This window comes from Lissotriton vulgaris, chromosome 6, assembly GCF_964263255.1.
Source record: "Lissotriton vulgaris chromosome 6, aLisVul1.2, whole genome shotgun sequence".
In the NCBI taxonomy this organism is placed as follows: domain Eukaryota; kingdom Metazoa; phylum Chordata; class Amphibia; order Caudata; family Salamandridae; genus Lissotriton; species Lissotriton vulgaris.
Genome location: NC_141694.1, coordinates 1154357026 through 1154381635, shown reverse-complemented (window position 1 = coordinate 1154381635; position 24610 = coordinate 1154357026). Strand labels below are relative to the sequence as shown.

Below are 24610 nucleotides of genomic sequence, written 5' to 3'. Positions count from 1 at the left end.
AACGGGTCAACAGGAAACCGTCCCAGTCCCAATCCACTATCCCGGAGCGATTCTCCCAGTCGAAAGGCTCGCCGGTACTGACGGGCCGCACTAAAGACTCGAAAAGGGATGAATCACCGGATGATTCTGAAATCACGCTCCGGGACGTCATGGGAGCGATCACGGGAGTACAATCGGAGATGCATACTCTCCGAGAGGAACTGTCCAGCAAGGTTGACTCCCTGAAGATTGAGTTGAACCTCATCAGGACTGACCTCGGGAAAACCAACGACCGGGTAAAATCGTTGGACCTCAAGACGACTAGCCTGGTCACTGATGTGTCTGATATCCAGACGGAGGTGCGCGACCTGAAGTTGGCAAACAGAATGCTGGCGCGCCGACTGGACGAGTTCGAGGGCCGTGCGCGGCACCAGAACGTCCGCATTACTGGGGTACCGGAGAAGGCCGAGGAGGACTCGGCAGAACTGTTCGTGGAGGACCTGGTGCTTAAGAACTTGGCGCCGGGGGGCCTGAGTAAGTTCTTTTCGGTGGAACGGGCCCACAGAATACCGGGGGGACCGCCGAAGTCGGGTGCTTCCCCTCGCCCCATCATCGCACGGCTCTTTAATTTTAGGGACAGAGACGCTATCCTGCAGGCGTCGAGGACCGCGGGCCCTCTGCGCTTCCAGAACTCTGATGTGAATTTCTTTCCAGATTTCACTCAGGCCGTGCAGAAGAAACGTCAGAGCTTTGCCGGGGTGAAACGGCGACTGCGGGAAATGGGCCTGCGGTACTCCATGCTCTATCCTGCCAAGCTCCGCATCGAACGTGACCACCGGACTTTGTTTTTTGACTTTCCGGATGAGGTGGGACACTGGCTGGATACCCTGCCCCAGGAACGACACGAACCGGCTGACCAGACGGAGGAGACCACCGGGGGCGCGGAAGCGCAGGAATGATTGTTCGTCGTTTGACTTTCCGTGAGCTGAGTGACCGTATGGGACTTCCACTTAAGACACTGCTGCTATTGGTTTGACTCGTTTTGTCAATAATATGGGGGATGACGGGGGGTGATAGGATGTCTCCTTTCTCCTCTGTGGGCTTCTTGTAGATTAGTTAAGGGGCGACAGGCACACTGCTAGTTGGGGTGGATTATAGTCTAATGCAGGGGTGCAGGGTGGTGGGTAGTTGGGGAGTGTTGTTTCAACTTCTTTCTTTGACTTATTCTTTGTCCTGGCTGAGGATTCATTGGTCTGCTATGTTACTGTTGCGGGCGCCATTGCGGGCGGGGGGGAGGGGGCGGAGCGTCCTTGATGATGGGGGGTAGATCTCTTAACTTATTGAGCTGGAATGTCAACGGGTTGGGGGACCGCATTAAGAGGGGTGTTGTGTTGCAGATGCTTAAACGTTGTTCGCCTGATGTGGTTTTCCTGCAGGAGACCCACCTGGTGGGACATACTTGCAAAGCTTTGAGTAGACGTGGTTTCCAAATGGTGGCACACTCGGGGTTCTCCTCGGGATCGCGAGGGGTGGGCATCATGGTGCGCATGTCCCTCCCGTTGGAGGTGGAGTCGATACTTGCGGATGAGAGAGGCAGATATGTGGCTGTGGTGGGCAAGTGGGAGGGCCGTACACTGGTTTTGGTTTCAGTTTATATTCCCCCGGGGTTGCAGGAGACTACTTTCAGGGACCTAGCTGGCGCCATTTTGGGTCTCCCCGAGGGACTGTTACTGGTGGGTGGGGATTTTAACTCCGTCGTTTCTGGAAACCTGGACCGCTTCCCATCCAGAGACCTGCGTCCTTCCCAGTCCTGGCTGCCCGACTTTTTGGGTTCCATGGGGATGGTTGGTTGCTGGCGTTTGTTGCACCCCTCCCAGAGACAGTACACGTTTCTCTCCGGCGCCCATGGTAGCCTTTCTAGGATAGACTACGTCCTCACCCCGGCAGCCCAGGCGCAGTCCGTGTCCACCGCGCGTCTCCTGGCTAGGGGCATCTCGGATCATTCCCCGGTATGGGTTTCCTTCGACTTCCAGATCCCCGCGTCCTCGCGGGTGGCTCCCATTAACCCTTGGTACTTTCGCGACCCGAAGACCAGGTCGCTCCTGGCTAAAGCTATGGATCGGTACTTTGCCGAGAATGCTGGCTCAGTTGACTCAGCCGTCTCCCTTTGGGAGGCCTTCAAAACCGTGCTGCGCGGCGAGGCCTTTTCCCTGATTGCGGAGGCCCGCCGTCGGTGGGATGAGGACGTGGTTCGATTGGAATCCGACCTTGCTGCGCTAAACTCCCAATTGGAGCTGGGCCCATCCCCCGAGCTGCTACACGCTCTCTCCCTCAAACAGTCTGAGCTCCGGGCGACTGCCACTGATGCGGCGAAAGCCCTGAGTAGGGAGCAACAAGGCAGGATATATGACGCAGGAGACAAGGCTGGCAAGCTCTTGGCGTGGCTAGATAGAAGGGAACTTGCGTCTCGGGTGGTCCCGGAGTTGGTGAGTGCGGCTGGCCTATCCGTAACAGACCCGGCGCTATAGTTGGGTCCTTCGCAGATTACTTCGAGGAGGTTTACGCCTCCGCGGACCCCCTTCCGGAGTCCGCGTCGGCTTCCTTCTTGGAGGACATTGAGCTTCCCTGCCTCTCGGAACTCGAGCGCGATGACATGGATCGGGACCTGACGGCGGATGAGGTGGCCTTGGCTATTAAATCCTTACGCTCTGGCAAAGCGCCGGGGCCCAACGGCATTCCGGTTGAGCTTTACAAACTCAAGGCTGACGCGCTTGCCGCACCCTTGTTGGACATGTTCCTTGAGGCCCGTGAGGCGGGAGAACTCCCCCCCGACCAGCGGTTGGCCACCATTGTGGTGATACACAAGGAGGGGAAGCCGCGTGATCTTTGCCCGTCCTATCGACCCATTTCTCTTTTAAACGCCGAACCCAAGATTCTGGCCAAGGTATTGGCTAACCGGCTAGTGGGTGTGATCTCGGACCTGGTCCACCCAGATCAGTCCGGCTTCATACCGCACCGGAACACGGCGCTCAATCTGCGGCGGCTTCACGCGGTAATGGCACGTGCACATCTGCTTCGTGAACCTACTGTCCTTGCTTCTCTCGACGCCACTATGGCCTTCGACTCGTTGGAGTGGAACTACCTGTGGGCAGTTCTGGCCATGTTGGGGTTTGGACCCGCTTTCATCGGCTGGGTCCGACTACTGTATTCTGCTCCGCTGGCCAATGTGGCGGTTAATGGTCGGTTGTCGGCCTCCTTTGCACTGCACAGGGGCACTAGACAAGGCTGCCCGCTTTCCCCGCTCCTGTTCGCCCTGGCGCTTGAGCCTCTGGCGGCTTGGATCAGAACGCACCCCGATATCTCCGGCATAACGTGGTCCCCAGGTTTTGAAGACCGGGTGTCGCTCTACGCGGACGACATCCTTTTGTATCTTACCTCTCCCTGCCACTCGCTCATAGTGGCCTTCGACCTCTTGGGGACCTTCGGGGCCCACTCGGGCCTAGTAATCAACTGGGCTAAGTCCTCGTTGTATGTGCTGTCTGGAGACACGCCGCGCCTTCCCCGTGGGTGCTCAATACAGGTAGCCCAGCAGGGCTTTCGGTATTTGGGCATTTACGTGTCGCGGGATTCCCGCGCCCGTTACTTGCACAACCTCCTTCCACCATTGGAACGGCTGCGCCGAGACATCGAGGGCTGGAAAAAGTTGCCGATTTCCCTGATGGGTAGGGCTGCCCTTTTTAGGTCTCGGCTAAAAGACGCGCGTAAGCGCGTCTCCGCCGAGATCTTATGTCAGCGAGTAGCAGTCCCAGGAGACAGTCCAGGTCACGCGCATCCTTTTGTAACTGGAACGCGCGCTGTGGCCAGGCGCTGTCTCCTGGGAGGCGCAAGCACAACACACGCATGCGCATACACACACACACGCGCCCATGCACGCACGCACATACATACATACAGAGACACCACCCCTGACTCATACTCACGCGCGCGCGCACACACACAAGTGCACCGAGGCCCCCCCTCCCCCGCCGTCACGCACATACATACACACACACACACGACCATACACACACACAAGTGCACCAATCGCGCTCCAGACCCCCCTCCCCCGCCGTCACCGTCGCGCACATACATACACACACACACACACGAGCATACACACACACAAGTGCACCAATCGCGCTCCAGAACTTACCTTACCTCAGCACGCGGCGCCCAACCTCCTGCTGGCGCGGCCCCGGGGCTCTACACCGCTCACAGGAGCCCCGGGCCGCGAGACGCTACGACTCCGCCTGCCTCCTCTTCCGGTGTGAACGTGGCCCCGCCCCCGTCACAGGCGACCGTGCCTGACTTCCGGGGCGGCCGCGAGTTCAATGATGAAAGACGCTTTGTTTACATCACCCATTGATTGAACTCATGCAAGAAAATCGCTTGCCGTACTGCCAAATTCTGTCTCTCTCTCGTTGAACCCGCATCAACATTTTGGATTAAAGCATACAGTGAATTCCAACAGCCCTCAAGCCAACGTGCGATAGAATGTGAACGTTTATATTTTAACATATTCAGAAGGACGCGACCACAGAGTTAAAAACAAGCATTGGAAAAGCCAATAGGTCTCGTCTACATAAGGTATTGGGTTTGTCAATGCTTAACCCGCATCAACATTTTGGATTAAAGCATACAGTGAATTCCAACAGCCCTCAAGCCAACGTGCGATAGAATGTGAACGTTTATATTTTAACATATTCAGAAGGACGCGACCACAGAGTTAAAAACAAGCATTGGAAAAGCCAATAGGTCTCGTCTACATAAGGTATTGGGTTTGTCAATGCTTGGTGGTGGTGAGTGGTGAGTGCAGAGTGGTGAGTGCAGAGTGGTGAGTGGTGAGTGCAGAGTGGTGAGTGCAGAGTGGTGAGTGCAGAGTGGTGAGTGCAGAGTGCAGAGTGCAGAGTGCAGAGTGGTGAGTGCAGAGTGGTGAGTGCAGAGTGGTGAGTGCAGAGTGGTGAGTGCAGAGTGGTGAGTGCAGAGTGGTGAGTGCAGAGTGCAGAGTGCAGAGTGGTGAGTGCAGAGTGGTGAGTGCAGAGTGCAGAGTGGTGAGTGGTGAGTGCAGAGTGGTGAGTGCAGAGTGGTGAGTGCAGAGTGGTGAGTGGTGAGTGCAGAGTGGTGAGTGCAGAGTGGTGAGTGCAGAGTGGTGAGTGCAGAGTGCAGAGTGCAGAGTGCAGAGTGGTGAGTGCAGAGTGGTGAGTGCAGAGTGGTGAGTGCAGAGTGGTGAGTGCAGAGTGGTGAGTGCAGAGTGGTGAGTGCAGAGTGGTGAGTGCAGAGTGGTGAGTGCAGAGTGGTGAGTGCAGAATGGTGAGTGCAGAGTGGTGAGTGCAGAGTGGTGAGTGGTGAGTGCAGAGTGGTGAGTGCAGAGTGGTGAGTGCAGAGTGGTGAGTGCAGAGTGGTGAGTGCAGAGTGGTGAGTGCAGAGTGGTGAGTGCAGAGTGGTGAGTGCAGAGTGGTGAGTGCAGAGTGGTGAGTGCAGAGTGGTGAGTGCAGAGTGGTGAGTGCAGAGTGGTGAGTGCAGAGTGGCGAGTGCAGAGTGGCGAGTGCAGAGTGGCGAGTGCAGAGTGGCGAGTGCAGAGTGGCGTGTGCAGAGTGGCGAGTGTGCAGAGTGGCGAGTGTGCAGAGTGGCGAGTGTGCAGAGTGGCGAGTGTGCAGAGTGGCGAGTGTGCAGAGTGAGTGTGCAGAGCAGTGAGTGCAGAGCGGTGAGTGTGCAGAGTGAGTGTGCAGAGCAGTGAGTGCAGAGCAAGTGTGCAGAGCATTGTGTGCTGTTGAGTGCAGAGTGCTGTGTATTGGCAATGTTAATGACAATGGCCATTTATTTTTGATTTAAAGAAAAAAAAAGAAATGTCATGAGCAATGCCAATAGCTCTACCTTTAATGATGCCGAGACCATTGCATTGCAAATGCTTGTTAAAATGATGGCGTTGCCTCGCTTCCTGTACGCCCTGCAGAACACCCAGGATCCCGTGCCAGCGAAATACTTTGCAGATATCGAGTCCCTGCAGCGAGCGTTGCTGTGGGACGGTAGGCCACGAATCTCGCTGGCTAAGCTGACCATACCGAGTTACGATGGGGGCATTGCCCTGCCTGACGTGCGGCGCTACTACTGGGCGTCCCAGCTCGCGGCACTCAATCACGGCCTCTAAGGCCCGGCGATCAACCCGGGCTACGCCAAGGATCGGTGGCTCGTGGGAGATGGGAACTACTACAGAGCGTTGTACTCCAGGTCTATGGATCGGAAGCTTACGGGTCCCACCAAGACGATGGTGCACATATGGCGCGCAGTCACTAAAACTTTGGGCTGGCAAGACAGGGTCACCATGGCCACCCCGCTGTTTGATTCGGACGTACTGGGGAAGCTGTGGCATACTAAGGGCTTTGACAGGTGGGACACCATTGGGATATCCAATTTTGGGGACATGGTGGCCAGGGGAAGGGTTAAGTCGTTTGAGGTGTTGCAATCTGAGTTCCAACTGGCAGCTACGGAATACTTCCGACACGCTCAGCTTAGTCATGCCCTTTCCCCCTACGTGTCGGATGGGGGAGCGATCCCCGAATCATCTCCCCTGGAAGATCGGGTGCTGGACGGTCATATGCCGGACAGCGCTATCTCCCTGACCTATAAAAAGCTTATTAATGTGCGAGTTGATTTGTTGGTGCGATTGAGAGAGCTCTGGGTGCATGACGGTATTGAGGTGGATGACGAAGAGTGGCAATCGGCGATTTCCTCTCCTAGAGAGGTGGCCATATCGGCACGGCTCCGCCTGGTGCAGCTGAAAATATTGCACAGGGTGTATGTCACCGGCCCCAGACTTATACATATGGGCCTGTCTACGGATGGCATGTGCCGACGGGGTTGTGGTATGCTTGGGACCTTCCTACACATCATATGGGAATGTCCTGGTGTGGCCCGGTATTGGACACGTGTGCATGATGTGATGAAAGAGGTGACTGGTGTGGCCCTGCCGGCTGAGGCCCGGAGATGCCTCCTCAACATTTGGGGCCCGACTGATTATAGCGTTGCGCAGACCCGATGGGTCACCTTGGGTAACATGGTGGCCAAAAGGGACATCGCCCAGAAATGGGGTGCGCCTGCTCCCCCCTCGCTCGGCCTATGGGAATCCAATATGGACTGGTGCATGCTGCGTGAGAAGACGGTGTATGTGGCCAGGGGCAAACCTAGAATGTGGAGGTCTGTGTGGAGTGCCTGGAATTCTTATAGAGGTGACATTTGCGACCCCCCCGTGGAACTCGATTCCGAGGTCCGGCTTTCCCCTTAGTGCCCCCTACCTGTGGTTCCAGATTGCCTATCCTGTTGTGCTACCTCCCACGTGACTCACAGTTGTTGTTCCCAATGTGTGCTGCCTTGGGTGTGCAGCCCTCGACCTCCTCCCGCTACACAAGTCCGCTGTATCCGTATTGTCCTCAGCCTACCTTCTTTCTCTTCTATTTTCTTTCGTGCTTAATGCACACCTCTTTCTCTCGGCCTTCTAGGCCTTCCTACCTTACGGTTTATTTATTTCTTGGTTCGATGTTATTTAAAAATTAAACCTGATTGCTTCTGCTCACGGTATTGTACACAACCTTTCCTGCTGCCTCAATGCTGCCTGGCCTCCGGGATGTACGGCTGAATAGCGGTGTACTTTTTACAAATAAAGGTTTTCAAAAAAAAAAAAAAAAATGATGTCAGTTGTTACCCAAGTCTCTTGTAAACATAAGACATCAAACTGGGATAGGGTTTCACTCCAGCCCAAGGATGACATTTGCCGGCTCCAGCCAGCAATATTCCAGCTAGCAAATTTGAAGCCGGGAGTACATGTAGTTGGTTCTGTTGCCTCTGGTGCACTAGTGAGTACTAATGACGGCAAGATAACAACAGGGGAGACCTTAGATAATGGAGGGTGAAGTGTGGCAAGGGGGTCAATACCAAAAATGAAAGGTGTTGTGGCACACCCTGATTTTCAAGAGGATGTTGTAGCAAAAGTATTCGTTGGAAACAAATTCAATGGTTTCTGGGCGCCACAGGGGTCGTCTCTTCTGGCTGAATAAAGACGCGAAGGATTGTAAACAAGTGGCAGGGGAGAGTGGGGGCTTCCCACCCTGAATCCTGTGGTGCTCCAAGTGAGGTAATTACCTCAAAGGTATTCAACAGTAATAAAGTTCAATCGATTTGGAGAGTTCATTCAAATGAATCTTTAATCCATGGAAGTCGTATATTGGTCAACATATAGACTTGATATCAACATTACGGTGGTTCAATTTTGAATCAGCAAATATATTTCAGGGAAAACCACTATCCCTATGCATTTCGGGATTTACATCCCTTCATCAGGGGAATGAGGATCTGTGGGGGAAATAAACACTGGTTTAAGGAGGTGGACTTCATCTATCCCAATGTTAAAAAAGTGAATTTAATAGTTTAAAGGGATTGAAAGAGATATTATCGAAAAACGGGAAAACATGCTAAACGTGGTAAAAACGGGAAACTTGGAAAAAAAAGAGAGATAGTGCCAAAAGAAAGACTCACAAGTCCGATGGCTGACCACCCTGGTGTTAAACGAAAAATGTGCACACTGAAAAACAACTTGGATGGAGTGCTGTGAAAGAACGTATGAGTCCCATCACCAAAAGCGGGACACCCATTCAGAATGCAGTCGGGAGGTGTAAGAAATCATAAATTAAAGCAGCGTCTTACCCCAAACGCTTGTCAACAGCGTTATGTTATGCTGTGAATCTCGAAGAGAAAAGCTGGTGCTCTCAGTCGGGCAGTGATCGCGTTCAAAATAAACACCGACACAAAAGGCGGGCCGGGGTTTCCCTGATAAAAATAAAAGACGGACACCCGTGTTGTGGTACAGCTAAGCGTAATCCGGGTAAAAAGTGGAGTGGAGTCCCGAGGGATCAAAATAGTGTGTCAACACCTCATACCTATAGAAACTAAACTAAATTAATAAAGGGCAACGATATGTGCTGATTAATAAAGAGACAAGAACATAAACGCGAAAATGGTGTCGGCCATCTTGGAACGGGGAAAGTCAACAAACATCAGCAGACATTGGTGAATGGCTAAGGAAACCTATTTGGGCATGAGAATAAACTGGTAGAAATACACAAATAATTCACTGATGGCAATACACGAGTGTATATCTGCTGCAATATGTTGAAGATCAAAACATTAAGGAAGAATGAATGAACGAGAATAAAAAGACAGAACAGAAGTGTATGAGAGGGTAACCTACGAAAAAGCCAGTAGGAAAAGGTAAATGGACCGGGGGAAAAGTGGGGTCAAGGAAAAGTGGAAAGTATATCATCATGACGTATAGGTGGAAAAAACAGTGAGACAGAGATTAGAGTAAGTGATAGTATGTTAAAGATAACAACTATATTCGATCCGATCGTTCAGTCCTTTAGGTTGGCACGAATCCAACCGTTTGATCCAGAAAAGTTCACGTTGCAACAGTATCTTGCGGTTGTCGACGCCCTGTCTCAATGGGACAACCTCTAGTACCAGGAATCTCAGTTGACTTATGTTGTGTTGAGCCGAGATGTAGTGGGTTGCTAGAGGAGATTTTAAGTTCTTATTTCTAATCGTACTTTTGTGCTCGGTTAGACGAGTTTTTAGTTTCCTTTCAGTTTTACCCACATACGGTAAGTCACATGGACACTTCAATAGATACACCAAGTTCATTGAATCACAAGTAGCATTAGTTTTCAAACAGATGGGTTTACCTGATCGGGGATGGTTCATGGAATTCCCTTTTATCACATTGTGACAGTGACTGCAGTTGTGGCATGGTTTGGTCCCTGAAAACATGATGGTCGGGCATTTTGGTTTGGATTCCAACATGTTTTTCAGATTGTTAGCTCGTTGGTAGGCGAACAGAGGTATACAGTCAAACAAGCCTTGAAAATCAGGTTCATGTTGAATCATAGCCCAGTTATTTAGGATAACTTTCTTGATCAAAGGACTTCTTGAAGAATACTTAGAGACAAAGACAGGTCTTTCCGTTTTGCCCTGTCCAACTTTGGGTGTTAGAAGATCTTGTCTGTCTCTCAATCTGGCGCGTTCACGTGCTGCCTGTAATGTAGCTTCAGGGTATTTCCTTTCACGATATTTCTTTAAGATATTTTCTTCTGTCAGTTTGTAGTCATCTGTTTCCGAGCAGATCCTTTTGGCTCTGAGTAGCTGTGAAAAGGGTAGATGTTTTTTTAGTGAATTCGGGTGACAACTGGTGTATAGTAGGGCATTGTTCCGATCTGTTTTTTTGGTGTATAATGAAGTCTTCAAACTGGAATTTTCTAAGGTGACTTGAATGTCCAGGAAAGGTAAAGTGATGTTGTCTGCACTGTGTGTAAACTGAATATGGTCATCTACCTGGTTGATGTAAGAGATGAAGTCATTGATTTCTGTGGCGGAGCCTGACCATATTAAAAAAATGTCGTCTATGTATCTCCAATAGGTGACAATTTTGTTCCGCCAGTGATCGTTGTCCAAAATATTGTCAATTTCCAAACGGTGCATGAACAAATTTGCGTAGCTGGGAGCTGCGCAATTGCCCATGGAAGTCCCAACTAGTTGTAAGTAGAACTCATTGTCCCAACAAAAGTAGCTGTGGTACAGCATAAACTGCATCAGTTCCAGTAATAGCACTTTCAAGTTGTCATCCATATTGCTGGTCAGTAGAAAGGATTCCATTGCCTCAATGCCCCGATTGTGTGGGATGGATGTATAAAGGGCACATACATCAATCGTCACTAAGGTGTATTGGGTGTCTGGTCTTAGGGTCACTTTGTGTAATTGGTTCAAAAAGTCTGTAGAATCACGTATGTAGGTGGACATATTTCTCACCAAGGGTTGTAGGTACATGTCCACGAATTTTCCAGTTGGTTCATGGATAGAGTTTTTTGTAGATACTATGGGTCTGAATGGGGGTCGCTGCAGGCTTTTGTGGATTTTTGGCAGCATGTGGATGCTGGGACACTTCGGGTGTGGCTGTGTCAAGTATTTGACATCCTTATCAGTGATGGTTCCCATTGTGTTGGCTTTCTCCAGAATGGTTTTTAGAATCTTCGAAAAGGCTTCTGTGGGGTCAGAAATTAATTTCAAGTAAAGTTGATTGTCTTGCACATGCAAAGTTACACTGTCTTTGTAGTATGCTTGATCCAATACCACAATGGCACCTCCCTTGTCGGCTTTACAGCAAGTTATGTGTCTATTGTTGATGATTTCGTTAAGAGTTCTGTATTCATTGCTGCTGAAGTTCTTGATTTTAGGCGGTGGTTCTTTGAAGACTTTTTTCAAAGCATTTATGGTGATGGTTTCATAGGAGTCCAATATTTTGTGGCTCACTGGAGCCATGAAAGAGCTCTTGCTTCTTAACTCTTTGCAGGCATGTTTGGTCAATTGGCCCGTGGGAGGGTTCACATTCGTGAAAAAGTGTCGTAGTCGTAAATTGCGCATGAACTTAAATACGCAGACCTCCATTTCAAGTTCATTGGAGTGGTACGTTGGGACAAAAGATATCCCCTTTTGTAAGACATTCACTTGGTTGGTTGTTAGTTGTGTCTGTGATATATTTATAACTAGGGTCTTTTGCTCCTGGTGGCTTGAGCTATGGACGTTGTAGTTGTTGTTGTGGTTGCGGTTTCTGCCCCTCCTGGTTCTACGCTTACGGTTGTGCCTTTCTCTAAAAAAGGAACACCAGAGGTAGTTGGGATGTTCTGAATGTTGTCATTGCCTTTATCTTGTGGGGTTGTTCTTTGGGCCCTCCCCGGGGGTGGACCCCGTTTTTGACTTGTGGAACCGTCAGATGAAGTGTCATCTGATGAATGGTAGGTCGATGGTCTTTGTTGTCTCCGTTGGGCGTAGACTTCCGCCCAACTATACACCTCCCCTAATTTATAGTCCATAGTGTCTCTTTTGTATTTTCTGATTTTTCTGTCATTGATTTCCTTGGTATATTTATCCAACTGGACATTGATGTCTTCTAGAGCTTTGTCTAGCTCCTCCTTACACATATTTTTCTCCAAATTTTTTTGAATTTGGCCTATCTCTTTCTCCAGGTCGTTGATTACTTTGGAAAGTTCTTCGACAATTAGAAGAATGACAACCTTTCCTGCTGCCTCAATGCTGCCTGGCCTCCGGGATGTACGGCTGAATAGCGGTGTACTTTTTACAAATAAAGGTTTTCAAAAAAAAAAAAAAAATGATGTCAGTTGTTACCCAAGTCTCTTGTAAACATAAGACATCAAACTGGGATAGGGTTTCACTCCAGCCCAAGATGACATTTGCCGGCTCCAGCCAGCAATATTCCAGCTAGCAAATTTGAAGCCGGGAGTACATGTAGTTGGTTCTGTTGCCTCTGGTGCACTAGTGAGTACTAATGACGGCAAGATAACAACAGGGGAGACCTTAGATAATGGAGGGTGAAGTGTGTCAAGGGGGTCAATACCCCAGGATAGTGAAAGTGCAGGGATAGGGGTAGGGGGCATTAAGAGCGCTGAATTGTTAGATGTACTTTTGCCCATAGCATCTACTAAACTGTTAACAGTAGCGGGGGGGGGGTTAAGACATATGTCGTGGGTAGTCAGTCAACTCCATCTAAACCATTAAGACAGCTAAATCGGTTATAGTCACAAAAAGGGGTCTCCGGAGGCAACATGATCAGTCTTGCTTCATACCTACGAAATCGTCCCCTCCACTCAACCCTCGTCCAGTTGTCTCGGCCTTGATCATGGTACATGTGGTTAGGGGGAAAGAAAAAAGACACTGGAAGCATCTGGATGGTGGAATCGAAAGATCTATTAAAACCGGCACATATGTGCGAGACTGTCCTAGGGTCTCTAAAACTCACCGTGATACAGTCCCCATTAATAGTCTTTCTGGTTTTACCCAGCCAAGGTACCCTTCTAACCAAGATAATTTCATTGTGAAGATGGGCCGGGAGGGGTCTATTCCAGTTTAACCATCTGATGACTTTACTTTTAAGAGATTGAAAATTCTCGGCTTCTCGTGGGGGGACTCCGGCCAAAACTACCATGAAGCGGTTAGCTTCAGGGGGCAGGTCAGGCCTGCGCGGTCTAGGGGCAATCTTGTCAGGAGGTGGGGAAGCTATATGGCCGTTGGTTGTAGCCCCGTTAGTAGTGGCCATAGATTGGACTGGTCCTACAGGTAGCAAAGGGGGAATGTTAAGAGTTGCTATTTTGAGTCAGGGCTAGATTGCCCGTTGGGGGGCATAAGGGGCGGGCCGCATCATTCACTAAAGGAAGACCTAGGTCAGTGGGGATGATTTGAGGGTTACAAGGAGTATTAGACTTGGGGGATCTAGCTAATTTGGCAGCAGAAGTTTTCTCAATGTTAGTAAGACGGAGTTCAATACGTTCCAATGTTGACTCTAAAGGGAATAAAAAAGATTTAAAAAGGGCTCCCAGGGATTCTAAAGAGAAGTCCAAGCTAAGTATGGGTTGGGATAGACCTGGTGTGGGGTTGGGGGTATCATGTTTATACTTGGCTGTCTTAGATTTGCCACCCGATTTCGTATTATCCGGCCTTTTACGTTTAGTTGTGGCCCCTTCTTGAACCCCATTTGGCAAAGTATCACAAATAACAACGGGATCAGGGGAAGTGGGCACATTAATATCAAGGACCATATCAATTTCTGGAAAGATTTCGTTAACCAAAATGTCCAGGTCAGGTAACGCCGGATTTGTCTCTGTAGATGTTAAAGATGGGCCACCCGCAGCATTGTTAATAGACTCTGTGGGCCGCTCGGGTGTTTTAGCATTAACTAGAGTTCCAAGGGAAGCTCTTTTGAGGGCCGATAGTTCCTTAGATAAACGCTTCTCAAGGACGTTTATTTCGGTATCAATTATGGTATTAGCTCCAATCAAAAATTTCTCCATACCTCCAGCGATGGCCGCTCCAGCTAGTGAAGACTTGCTCCTGGTTTCGCGACAGGACATCTCCCCACACTATAAATAGCAAGGGGTAGCAGCAGAAACAAGAGGGGGGCCCGGTCCGGTCACGAACGGGCACAAACGGGCCCGCCCTTGGCCCGGGCTTCGCCCGGCGACGCTCCCGCGCAGCGGAATGCTGTAGCCAATGTAGGGGGGTTACGGCCTGTGGGCGGAGCAACAGGGAGAGCGGACCAGGTGATAGCTCTAGGTCAGGCAGGGACTCCTGGGAGTTGGAGTCCCTGCAACCCTCGCAGCCCTGTTGCGAGCCTCCAGCAGAAGCCCACGGTCCTCAGCTCCTTCTGAAACTCCTTATTGCCTCTGTCCCAGATTGCGAAGCGGCACCCGCGGAGCGGGTGCGGCGAGGTCAGGAAGAGAAATGCAGGGAGGGAAAAGCAGCCACAGAGATCGTCCCAGCAGCAATAATTCCTCACGGGACCGAGCCTTCAAGGATACACCCACTTCTTCTAGTCAAGGAGAGGGTGGTTGGGCCTTAAAGTCCTTTTTCCACTGTCTATATATGATGACATCCCCCTATGGAATTGTAACAGCTAATTGTTCTGAGTTTATGCCTTTTGCTGCTGGTAGTGGCTTGTATACTGCATTATAGAACACAATAGTTAAAATAAACATTTTGACCTAATACTGTGACTCTGCCAATTCTTATTGTGGACATGTATGAGTGAGTGAGCAAAAGGGTATGTCTTGATAAAGCGATTTCTGAGAGTCTGGAGTGTTGTGTTCTGGGTTGTCTAATCATTTGTTGCTTTGTGATTATGTAGGAGAACGAATGAGATACTATAGCTAGTCGGTTTTGGGATTCTGGGTACTAAGGTGGTAGGGAGGTACAACCCCTATACACCAAAGTCCTGTTTTCCTGCGCATAGTTCTGTGCATGTACAGAATCCCCGCAACATGGCATTTGAGGAATGAGTATTGTTTCCTCTACCTCTTCTTTAAAATTGTTCCCTCTGTAAAGGTTTTTGTTGTTAAAGTTTTTCCCTGACTTTTATATTGTGACCCAGAGGTATCTGTGGTAGCTGATCTTGTCCCCTGTTTGTAAGTGGGTCTACGAAAGGAACACGACAGACATGCAACAGTAGTCTTGACAAAGGTGGACCCTATTCTCGCCTAGAACCACCGAAACGCGTCAACGCTCACCTTCCGTACAATTCAAGCCTTTCCCTCCCATGCTTATCTAGAAATTGTTTGTTATGAAACATGGTTGCGATTACAAAACAGCTTTGAATGTACCATTTGTATTTACTATCTTTATGTTTTACAAAAATTTCTGTCTGTCTTTTGTATTGTGCTGGTCACAATATATTGTGTTATAAATTGTAATTTTAATTTTTAATCATTATGTCTAGGGAATTTTGTGATCTATAGGTCTACATGAACTGTTTTTATTATTTACTTCTTTAATAAATGTTGTTGTATTTTATCTCTGAGATTGCATTAGTTTTTGACTTTATATTTTGACTTGAGGCTATGTTTTAGCTTGTCCTGTATATATCTCAAGGGAATTAGTTTATTTCTATATCAGCAGAATGCCTGAGCATTCCTTTTAACATAGGTAGATACTGTGTTGAATGAATAATCTCAAGCAAAAAAATCATCCTCCATTTCCTCAGTACGTAATGGGTACCTTGGGGAAATTAGCTGCCTTACTGATAAGATCATGATATGTAGTGGTATCATCTGGTGGGGAGGATTTAGATGGATTAAGATCGGGATATGTATTTTCTGGTGGATCTCTATCAATTGTATCCCAGTCATCTTGTGGTGATATTGACTGTAGATCATCGTCTCTCATCTCCATCACCTGTAAAAGATGTAATAAATCTTCTGGGTAATATATGTGCTTATGAACTGGAGAGTGTTGTGGTGATTGAGTGTTTTCATCTTGTAGTGGATGAGGACTAAAGTTAAGTGGACTAGAGTCTTTATCCTGTTTTTTTTCCTTGCTTTTATAGGAATGTCTACTGCCTCCTGAAAAGATAAACCTCTGTTAGCAGGTTGTGCATGCTCTTGAGGGGCCCTGGTAAGTATTCGTCCTGTATCAGGAGGAATTACTAAATGTTTTTGTGGGGAATTCAGATGCTGGTGTAATTTCTCAAGTAGTGGATGCACAGTCTGTCGAGAATGAGCAATTGGTTGCTTTTTTGACTCCAAAAATAGTTTTACTCCTGCATTTTTGTAAGCTGAATTTTTCGGTTCCGAAGCTTTGGCTTCAACAGCGGAGTGGGAGTGCTTGTTCAGATCCAAGGATTTCGGTTCTTAAGATTTATTTGCATCTAATTTTGAATATTTTGGTGCCGAAATAGAGGATTCTGAGGTAGACTGTTCCGGACCGAGGACATTAAGCTGTTTTTTTTTTTTAGCAGAGCCCACACGTTCCAGAATCAACTGGTAAGTGCCGACCATGGCCAGAAGACAATGGAGGCCCAACAGCAGACTTTTGTAATATTACCTTGTTTTGGATTGACCAATTTATTCACGGTTTGTTGCTCTGATGTGAGGGCATCTCTTTCCTCTTCAGAATTGGAGCTTGGTTCCAGAGAGAAATTACCCTCATCTGCAGCTGACAGATGAGCCTCCATTTCTATTTCCGGCTCCTCTGAACTGAAAATGTCCGGCGTCTCAATGATGCTGCTGTGTCGATACATTTACAGTCTTCTGGCTTTCTAATCTCGTAGAGTTTCTTTGACCGGAATGATTTACGGCCTCACAGGCTTTTTCTTGATGATCAGGAGGCAGGCATTAATTACACACCTTGTGTAAATTAGAAAGTGGAAATTTAGAATGGACAAAATTTAAAAGGAGTCAGTTCCCTCATCTTTTGGTCGTTTTAATATAAAAAACTTAAAAAAGAATTTTCGCCTGACGAAATTGGGGTTAAAAAAGTTTTATTCTAAATATGGATTGAATCTCGATTGAAAACAATATAAACGGTATTAGAAAAGGATCCCAATGACGGTGTCAACCAGAGCAGAAGAAGACATGGCCGTACCCTATGGCAGATAAAAACAATCTATCACTGGAGTTGATGACCATGCACACTGCAACCAAGAGGAGTCACTAACTCTTGACTCAAAAGACTGATTCAAAGAAAAACCACTTGCACACTCCAGAGCCCACCATTAGATAGCGGACTTATGTAAGCATGTGTATCTACAGCCACAGATGCAACCAAACATATGCACACACACATATATTCATTAAAAAATCAAAGGTTATAGGAAAGTTATAGTTGGGCTCAAATTTTACACCTATAAAACCATAGAAATTCAGCAGTTATAGTTATAGTAATCTCAAGAAACTAGAACTCGTGCTCCAAGGTAACTATAACTCCCACCCTTACCATGCACTGCTAATTGCCACACACATTACACCAGTCATGACATCTTCTATAGCTTCATTGATAATATCACTGCAACATTTGTAATAAAATGAATGATGGATGGCGGCGCGACTTACAGTTACCTTAGGGCACTTGTGGATTCTGCAGATTCAACCAACTAAATTGAGGTTTAAGCCATCACCTGAGATGCTATGTCATTAAGTAATCAACTGAAGACACACCGATGATTTTGCATTTGCTCAATTTAACAGTGAGCCCTGCTTCCTTCAACTTGCCAAAACTTCTCAACAGCAGGTTGTGTTCCTTTTCCGAATTTCATACACAAGTGTGTCATCTTGAAGCACATCACCTTATTGGTTTTCTGGAAGACTTTCTGCACAATCCTTTGGAATAGTGCTGTTGCAGATGCCAAGGCAAACGGCATTCACAAGTACTGGTATGCTCCAAAAAGAGTAATGAATGACATACAGTGCTTAGACTCTTCAGGTAGGGCCAGTTGATGGTAAGTGGAAGATAATTCAAATACACTAAAGATTTTGGCTTCTTGAATGAGGCTTAGCATTTCATTATTCGTGGGCAGGGGTTGCCTGTCTATCCAAATGTTTGTGTTCAAATCCCTGAGATCAACACAAAGACGAATATTTTTTCCATTGTCCTTAACTGCTATATCAATGGGAAGCAGCCACTCTGAACTTTCAATTTTCTCTATTACTCCCTCAGACTCTCATTTATTTGGTTCCTTCATCAAAGGGTCTCTCTGTTTCAACGGGACAGGCCGCAATTTGTGCACCATTGGTTTTTAATTTAAATTTATGAGAGAACTGTTTAAGAAGCCCTAAATTATCTGAGAGCACTTCAGGGAATTCTTTATAAATATCTAATTCGGTTACTGATCTGTCTACCACCAGAACTGTGTTGAAACTGTTAGGATCGAACTGGATTCCTGAATCTCTTTGGTGCCTCCGCCCCAGGAGGTTAGAACCCTTCTTAGGTATATACATCGTTTACAATGTGGACCTATCTTTGACAGCAATATGCATGGTCAACGTGCCTTCTAAAGGAATATGGTCCTCGTAACCATCTGGACTGATGTCGGGAAGATCTAAATTGCAGGTTTTACCCGGAATGGTCATAAAAAGTTTCTTTGTTGATGAAAGTGTATGGTGAGCAAGAATCTGCATACACCTTGAAAGGGACTCCAGCGAGGAAAATCTCACATGAAGGATACTTTACCCTATCACTTTCATTTCCAGTATTTATCTGGAATAGATAGTTTTCCGAAACATATTCATTCTCATATTGTATCATCTGTATAGGTTTGTTCATTTGACCTCTACACACTTTGGCAAAATGTCCCTTCCTAATACATTTCCCGCAAGTTACACCAATCACAGGACACTTTACACTGTTAGCTAAATGGTTTAGATTACCACATCTGTAGCAACTCAACTTCTCTTTTTCCATCCGAATGGGTAAGCTTTTGACTTTATATATATCATCCATCTCTACCACCACATTCGTGTCTATCTTAATTCTGAGAGCTTCAATAGGTTGTTTAATTTCTTTAATGTATAACGCAGTGTGCTTGATGCTTTTAGCTAGATTAATGGCCTCTGCAAGGTCTGTACTTTTCTTGCATTTTATGTTTGATAGTGCTTCTAACCAATTGATCTCTCATTCGCGAGTCTGTAAGGAACCCAAAAACAGATGAGGCTGACAACCCCGTTAATGCTGCTATATAACTGGCCACACGTTTGTTTTTACCTTGAGACCTACTTAAGAATATGTGCTTTTCAAGTACAACATTGATTTTCTCTAAAAAACGCTCAAGTTTCTTACGAGTAATTTAGTACACATACAATTGGGTCTCCACTTCCTCCTCATTGTCCACAATATTAGGCTCAGGTAAATCCTGAAACACTTTCCTAGCATGTATGCCTATATTGTGCAACAAAATTTGTTGTTTGCAATTAGGAGAGAATTTAGCTCCTCCTATAGCTATCAAATACGACTCGAACAGCCTAATCCACCTTATCCACGGTAAAGCCGGTTCTCCCTCCTCATTTAAAAATGGAGGAGGATGTTCATGTTGGTTGCAATTATTGGAAAACAGTGTAAAAGTGAAGTAAAAATATACAGAATAAAATGCAGAGAAAGCTTTATACAAGATTATTACCAGAATCTGCTGCAAGATATCCCAAAAAACATAAGACAAAAGGCTTTCTCTTTTGTGCCTAGTTAGTTCATGATATATGTGCATGAATCTATGTAAGCAGTGTGCCAACTAGTGATATAAAATTAATTTCACCCCAAAAAATATAGCTTCTGAGTGACTCTAGTAAAACATGAAAACAAGGCCCAACAAGCTACCTCTTTTGTAATTAATCAATTCTTATACATTTACAATGCACTATGAAGTAATGCTCCAATTGGTACTACTTGAGTAGTGGAGTTAACAATTCACACATGGTAAACTTCTAACTTCACAGTGACTCTAATTACATGAGTACAAAACACGCTTGCGCTGAATGTGAAGTCAGCCTACAGAAGTGTAAGCTTTAATACTGACTCAGAGGCGGCAAATATACTTTAAAAGTTCCTCCAAAACACAAACTGGGTCCCCGCACCATCACCTCACGAGAACTCAGTCAACACGGTGACAACGGTTGAAGTGGAAGAGGGTGAACTGCTGGAAGTTGCTTGACATTTGTCTTTAAACAGCTCCGGTGTTTCTTTACCTCAGTTTTCCAGGGACAAGTGTAGGCAACAGCACTCCGTCTATGGAGCACATTGTCAAGCGTGATTTCACCTCTTCGGTGCAGCTGAAGAGCAGCGTTGGGACTAACACAAGCCCTACTCCCAACACCAACAGAACTGCCTGAAGTGGCTGCAGTGCTGCAATGGAAACTGCGATACCGCAAACACTGCTGAATGAAATTAAACTAAATTTGGAAGAAAGAAAGATCTTGGTCTAGAAGGCGTGCTTTGTGCAATTTGATGTCAAACTGTTCTGTAGTTTTTTAACAATTAAGGTCCAAAAACTGTGCCTATTTCATTCTGTGGAGGTTCAGCTGAGCCAACAGATCTTGGGATAAAATCTGACTGGCTGCCACCACATCAACAAAGACGTGGCGGCAGCCATTTTAGGACTTAGTCCCCTCTCACAAGAAAACAATGTTCAACTAGGGTTTAGGGATACTGTGCCCCACTAGGCTCCCTTCCCTCCCCCAGTCAGGGGCCAAAAAGGAGGATCTGCAATGCGGATTTAAAAAAAAAAGTTGCTGGTAACTTTATAATGGAGAGGGGGCGGTCCCCCTCCCCGAGCCTTAAGAGGCCTCGGGGACCCCATGCTCTGGGGACAAACAAATGTTAATATGGGGCATGCAGCTGGCACCCTGAGGGAATGATCATCCTGAGGACCCCATCGCAAGGGGCCTAGTAAGTTGTAGTGTTCCGGAGACCCGATCCTTGTACACTGAAGTTTCCTTCAGCACTCTTCCAGGCAGGGAACAGAAGTTTGCTCCCGCCTGGAAGGGAGCAGTGATAAATGCTGCTCCCGCCCAGGCAAAGTAATGGAACAGGCTCCCGCCAAAACCCAGCATGGTACTAGCTGGGGGGCTGGTAGGGGCCTTAGGGCTCCCCTGCAGCCCGCACATGGGATTTATTGTGTGTGTACTGGGTGGGTACACACTCACAATTGAAGTGACTGGCTCCCTTGGGGGTTCTGGGGCTCTCCCAGTATAAAAAATGATGTGGGGTGGCCTCAGTTATTATAACCCGTACCCTCACTATGCAGTGCTGATAACCTCATATATTACATCATCATAACATGTTCTTTGATATCATTAATATCATCACCGCAACACCTGAAATGACATCACACATGACAACAATGTGCGTGGTAGGGGCGCAAGTTATATTTACTTTAGGGCACAAGTTATAGTTACTTGAGATAACTAACTGATGAATATCAGTGGTTTTGTTTGAAACAGTATGTTTTAACTGACATTTACACCCAACTACGAAGTCCGTTTAACTAGGCTCTTTCCAGTAAACTTTTAGATTTTTAAAATAATATAAAGTAATATATTATTACAATTCCTAACTATAATGATACTATTTGGTTTCTTTTCAGTGAAAATAAATATAATCTACTCATATAGCCACTGGAAAAAAAGGAATCTGAAACCACAAATATGAATTCTGTAAATAAAATGTTAAACATGCTTACAGTTAATTTCAGAGCGTGTTTTTTCTTCTCTTACACTTCTACTCGTTGAGTGGATTCTGTGAGGAACATCAACAGGAGGCTATAAAAACCAAACACAAAAACTGTTTCATGAGCAAGACAGTAGTTTCCAGATGCTGAAAACATTTCCCAAAATCATAAGGCTGCTTGCAAAGTCTGCAACAGACTTTGTCTAAACATTTGCTAAATACTATCTTTCAATTTTCAAATTTGAAGGGGATTAGCTAAACATGTATGCCAAAGTACCTGTAATTACTGCAACACAAACTATGTTTGGCTAGAAACTCGTAAGAGAAATGCTAATGTACTATAAAAAAAAATAAAGAAAAAAGATGGCCCAAAGGAGTAGGTATCAACAAAGCACTCATATAAGAAAAATACTCATTATAAGTAGCATGTTTTCACATCTTAAGAATGATGGCATATATATGTCATATGCCTGAGGCTCAAATAGCCACTTTAGTGGTGAGACACCGATGGGTATTTGTGTCCTCTAGAAACTATTAACATAACATAACTTGGCTTGGAGAAACTAGTAGGAAAAAAGCACCATTGCCTCAAAACTCCACTCTCAATCATCACACTACAGGGTCAAACTAGGAAGGGATACCTTTAAAGGGGCCATTCGGTGAATGAGGCTACAATATGTCTCAAAATCCATACATCATCAAAGAACTGAATATTCTGGAATGCTTACTGTTGGTAATTGTTAGTGATGCAGAACTGAGTAGAGAACTGTGATTTTTCTCTTTATTAAAGGATTTATTTTATCTGTGTTCATGTCACTCCAAAAACGAAAATCACCTTCACATTTTAACCTATGTCCAAAATGAAATGCTAATGCAGAGGCAAGTTTGTTAAGAACATGGAGATGAAGATAACGTAAGTGTTGACTTGCATTTCCAACACCTTAAGCTGATGCTTTTTTCCAAACAACAAATGCCAAAATGCATTTATTTGTTTACAGATTTTTTTTAGGGGTCACATATTTACAATAAAAGGCACAGCACCTCCTTACAACTTAAACCTTTATTTCAAAGAACACTTGGAGATTATGATGGTGTAACAATATAAATATGTCCACTAAGTTTCTAAGAATGCATCCAGTAACTTCAGCAATTTAAATTTTGAAAACAGTGGAGGGAAAGCTTTGCATCTGAAATCACTATCTTATGAAACTGAAATTTTTTTTTACAGATATAGAAAATTCCCTTGCTCTATACTTATTTTGACAAGTTTCTGAATCCCCTAAAACCTTTCAGCCTTCATCTTCAAAAAGTAAAAACAGCCTGTGTCCCTCCGGTGCCGTGGCCTTTACAGCTTTGCCTAGCGACCTTCCGGGGCCATCTGAGCCTCTGAAAACCCCCGCGGAGTGCTCCACCTCACGGAGAGCTTCCTGACGGTGCCTTGCTCGGCTCCCGGGGCCGAGATTGCTATATTCGGCGACGTGGATCGGCCGTCTGCTGATGCCTGAGCTCGGCTGCAGGGAGGAGGAGTGGATCTGCCTCCCCGAGCGGAGGTCTGCTCTAGAGCGGCTTTGGTGTGCGGCCTGGCGAAGTGGCGGAGACTGTAGCCTGACAGCGCTGCACTGGTGAGCAGCCGTGATCCAGAGCGGCACCTGCGAAGCCTGCATACCGGCCCTGGGACCGCGGGGCTGAGAGGGGTGGGGCCGGCGTGGTCCGGACCCCTTGGCCGGTAGAGTGCTGCACGCTGCACGGAGCAGGACCCGCGAAGCACGCCGCCATAGCAGAGGGCGGGACCCGCGACGGCCACCAAGAAACGGAGCTGGGGGAGAGGCCGCTGCGGGAGGTCGGAACCCGCCTTCGCTGCAGTCTGAAGGATTCTGTCCCCTGCGGACTCCACGAGGAGACTCAGGGCCTATTTGGGCCTACTGCATCACCCTGCCGGAGCCTGATAACGGGGGCGAGGAGTGGCCTGTGATAGAGGAGGCCGGCTTGGACACACGGGATAGCACTGGCAGGCTAGCGCCTAAAGAGAGGACTGCCGGCTACTTGATTTATCATGCTGGGCACAGCCGGAAACTGGGGCCATAGCCGCCCGCCGCCGCTACTCAAGGCCTGAGATTGCGGACAGGAGCACCCGGCGGAGAGCACACTGGGTCCGGGCGCTGCACACAATCAGCGCTGACAGCCGCCTATCGGAGTGCCTGGGGTCCGAGTTGCGACCAGACGGAGCCGCGCCCCGGGGCACGGACGGTCTGTCTTGGACGGAGGCCCGGCCCGCATTGCTTTACCCCGGCTGCCTGGTCTCTGGAGGCTCAGGAGGGGAGAGGAGTGGCGAAGGCTGCGTGGCGGCCTAGCTTTGGAGGCTTTGGGGCTCTGAACAATCTGGAGCCGCGGCGCCGTCCGTCTGTACACCTGGCGAGAGTGGTGGAACCTGTGGATGATGCCTGACTCTGTATTGTGACTCTAGTGAAGGGGGTCCTCGGGCTCGTGACGACGAGTGCAGGGTGCTGCATGACCCTGAGCCCTGCTCCTACTCCAGCGAATGAGCATTGTCTAGTGGTAAGGCGGCAGAGGGAAGAGTAATTACCTGCTGGATCGCTCCCCTGGTTGCCCTGCTGCGGCATGTTGTATTAAGATCCCCACTGTGCTGCCTGGGGATGGAGCGGTCAGGCACTGCGGAGCGATCATAGGCGGTCAGCTTCGACGGCCCGACAGTAGGAGTATCCTGTGCGACTGGTGGAGGCAGGACGGGGCCATACCCGGGGACACGAGGGAGATATAAGGGCCCAGACCTTTGCTGTGCCTGCCCAGGGAGTGCACGGAGTGATCACTGCCTGATATTACAACTGCGAGATTACTTGGAGTGGAAAGGCGCTGTAAGAAGGCCAGCTGGTGCTATAGTGGTTGGCGAGCTTGGGAGCTGGGAGGCTTAGACTGGCGGAAGAGTCTGATCTGACGCTCTGCCTGGCTGGAGTGGGTACGACAAGGATGGCGCAATGTCCTCCAAGCCCCGTAAGGAAAAGCCAGGCAAGGATGCCCCGCCGACGGTAGCCCAGCA

The 24610-nt window shown here is 47.6% G+C and overlaps 1 protein-coding gene across 8 annotated transcripts in view; it reads right to left on the bottom strand.

Annotated features, from left to right (window-relative positions):
- The window catches only part of MAP4K3 (mitogen-activated protein kinase kinase kinase kinase 3), a 1209829-nt gene that overhangs the window by 800339 nt on the left and 384880 nt on the right, over positions 1-24610 (bottom strand). For all 8 annotated transcript variants that reach the window (XM_086927230.1, XM_086927231.1, XM_086927232.1 and 5 more), the window contains one exon: positions 21569-21647. In XM_086927230.1, coding sequence (XP_086783356.1) covers positions 21569-21647 — 79 coding nt within the window. The remainder of the gene's footprint in view (positions 1-21568; positions 21648-24610) is intronic.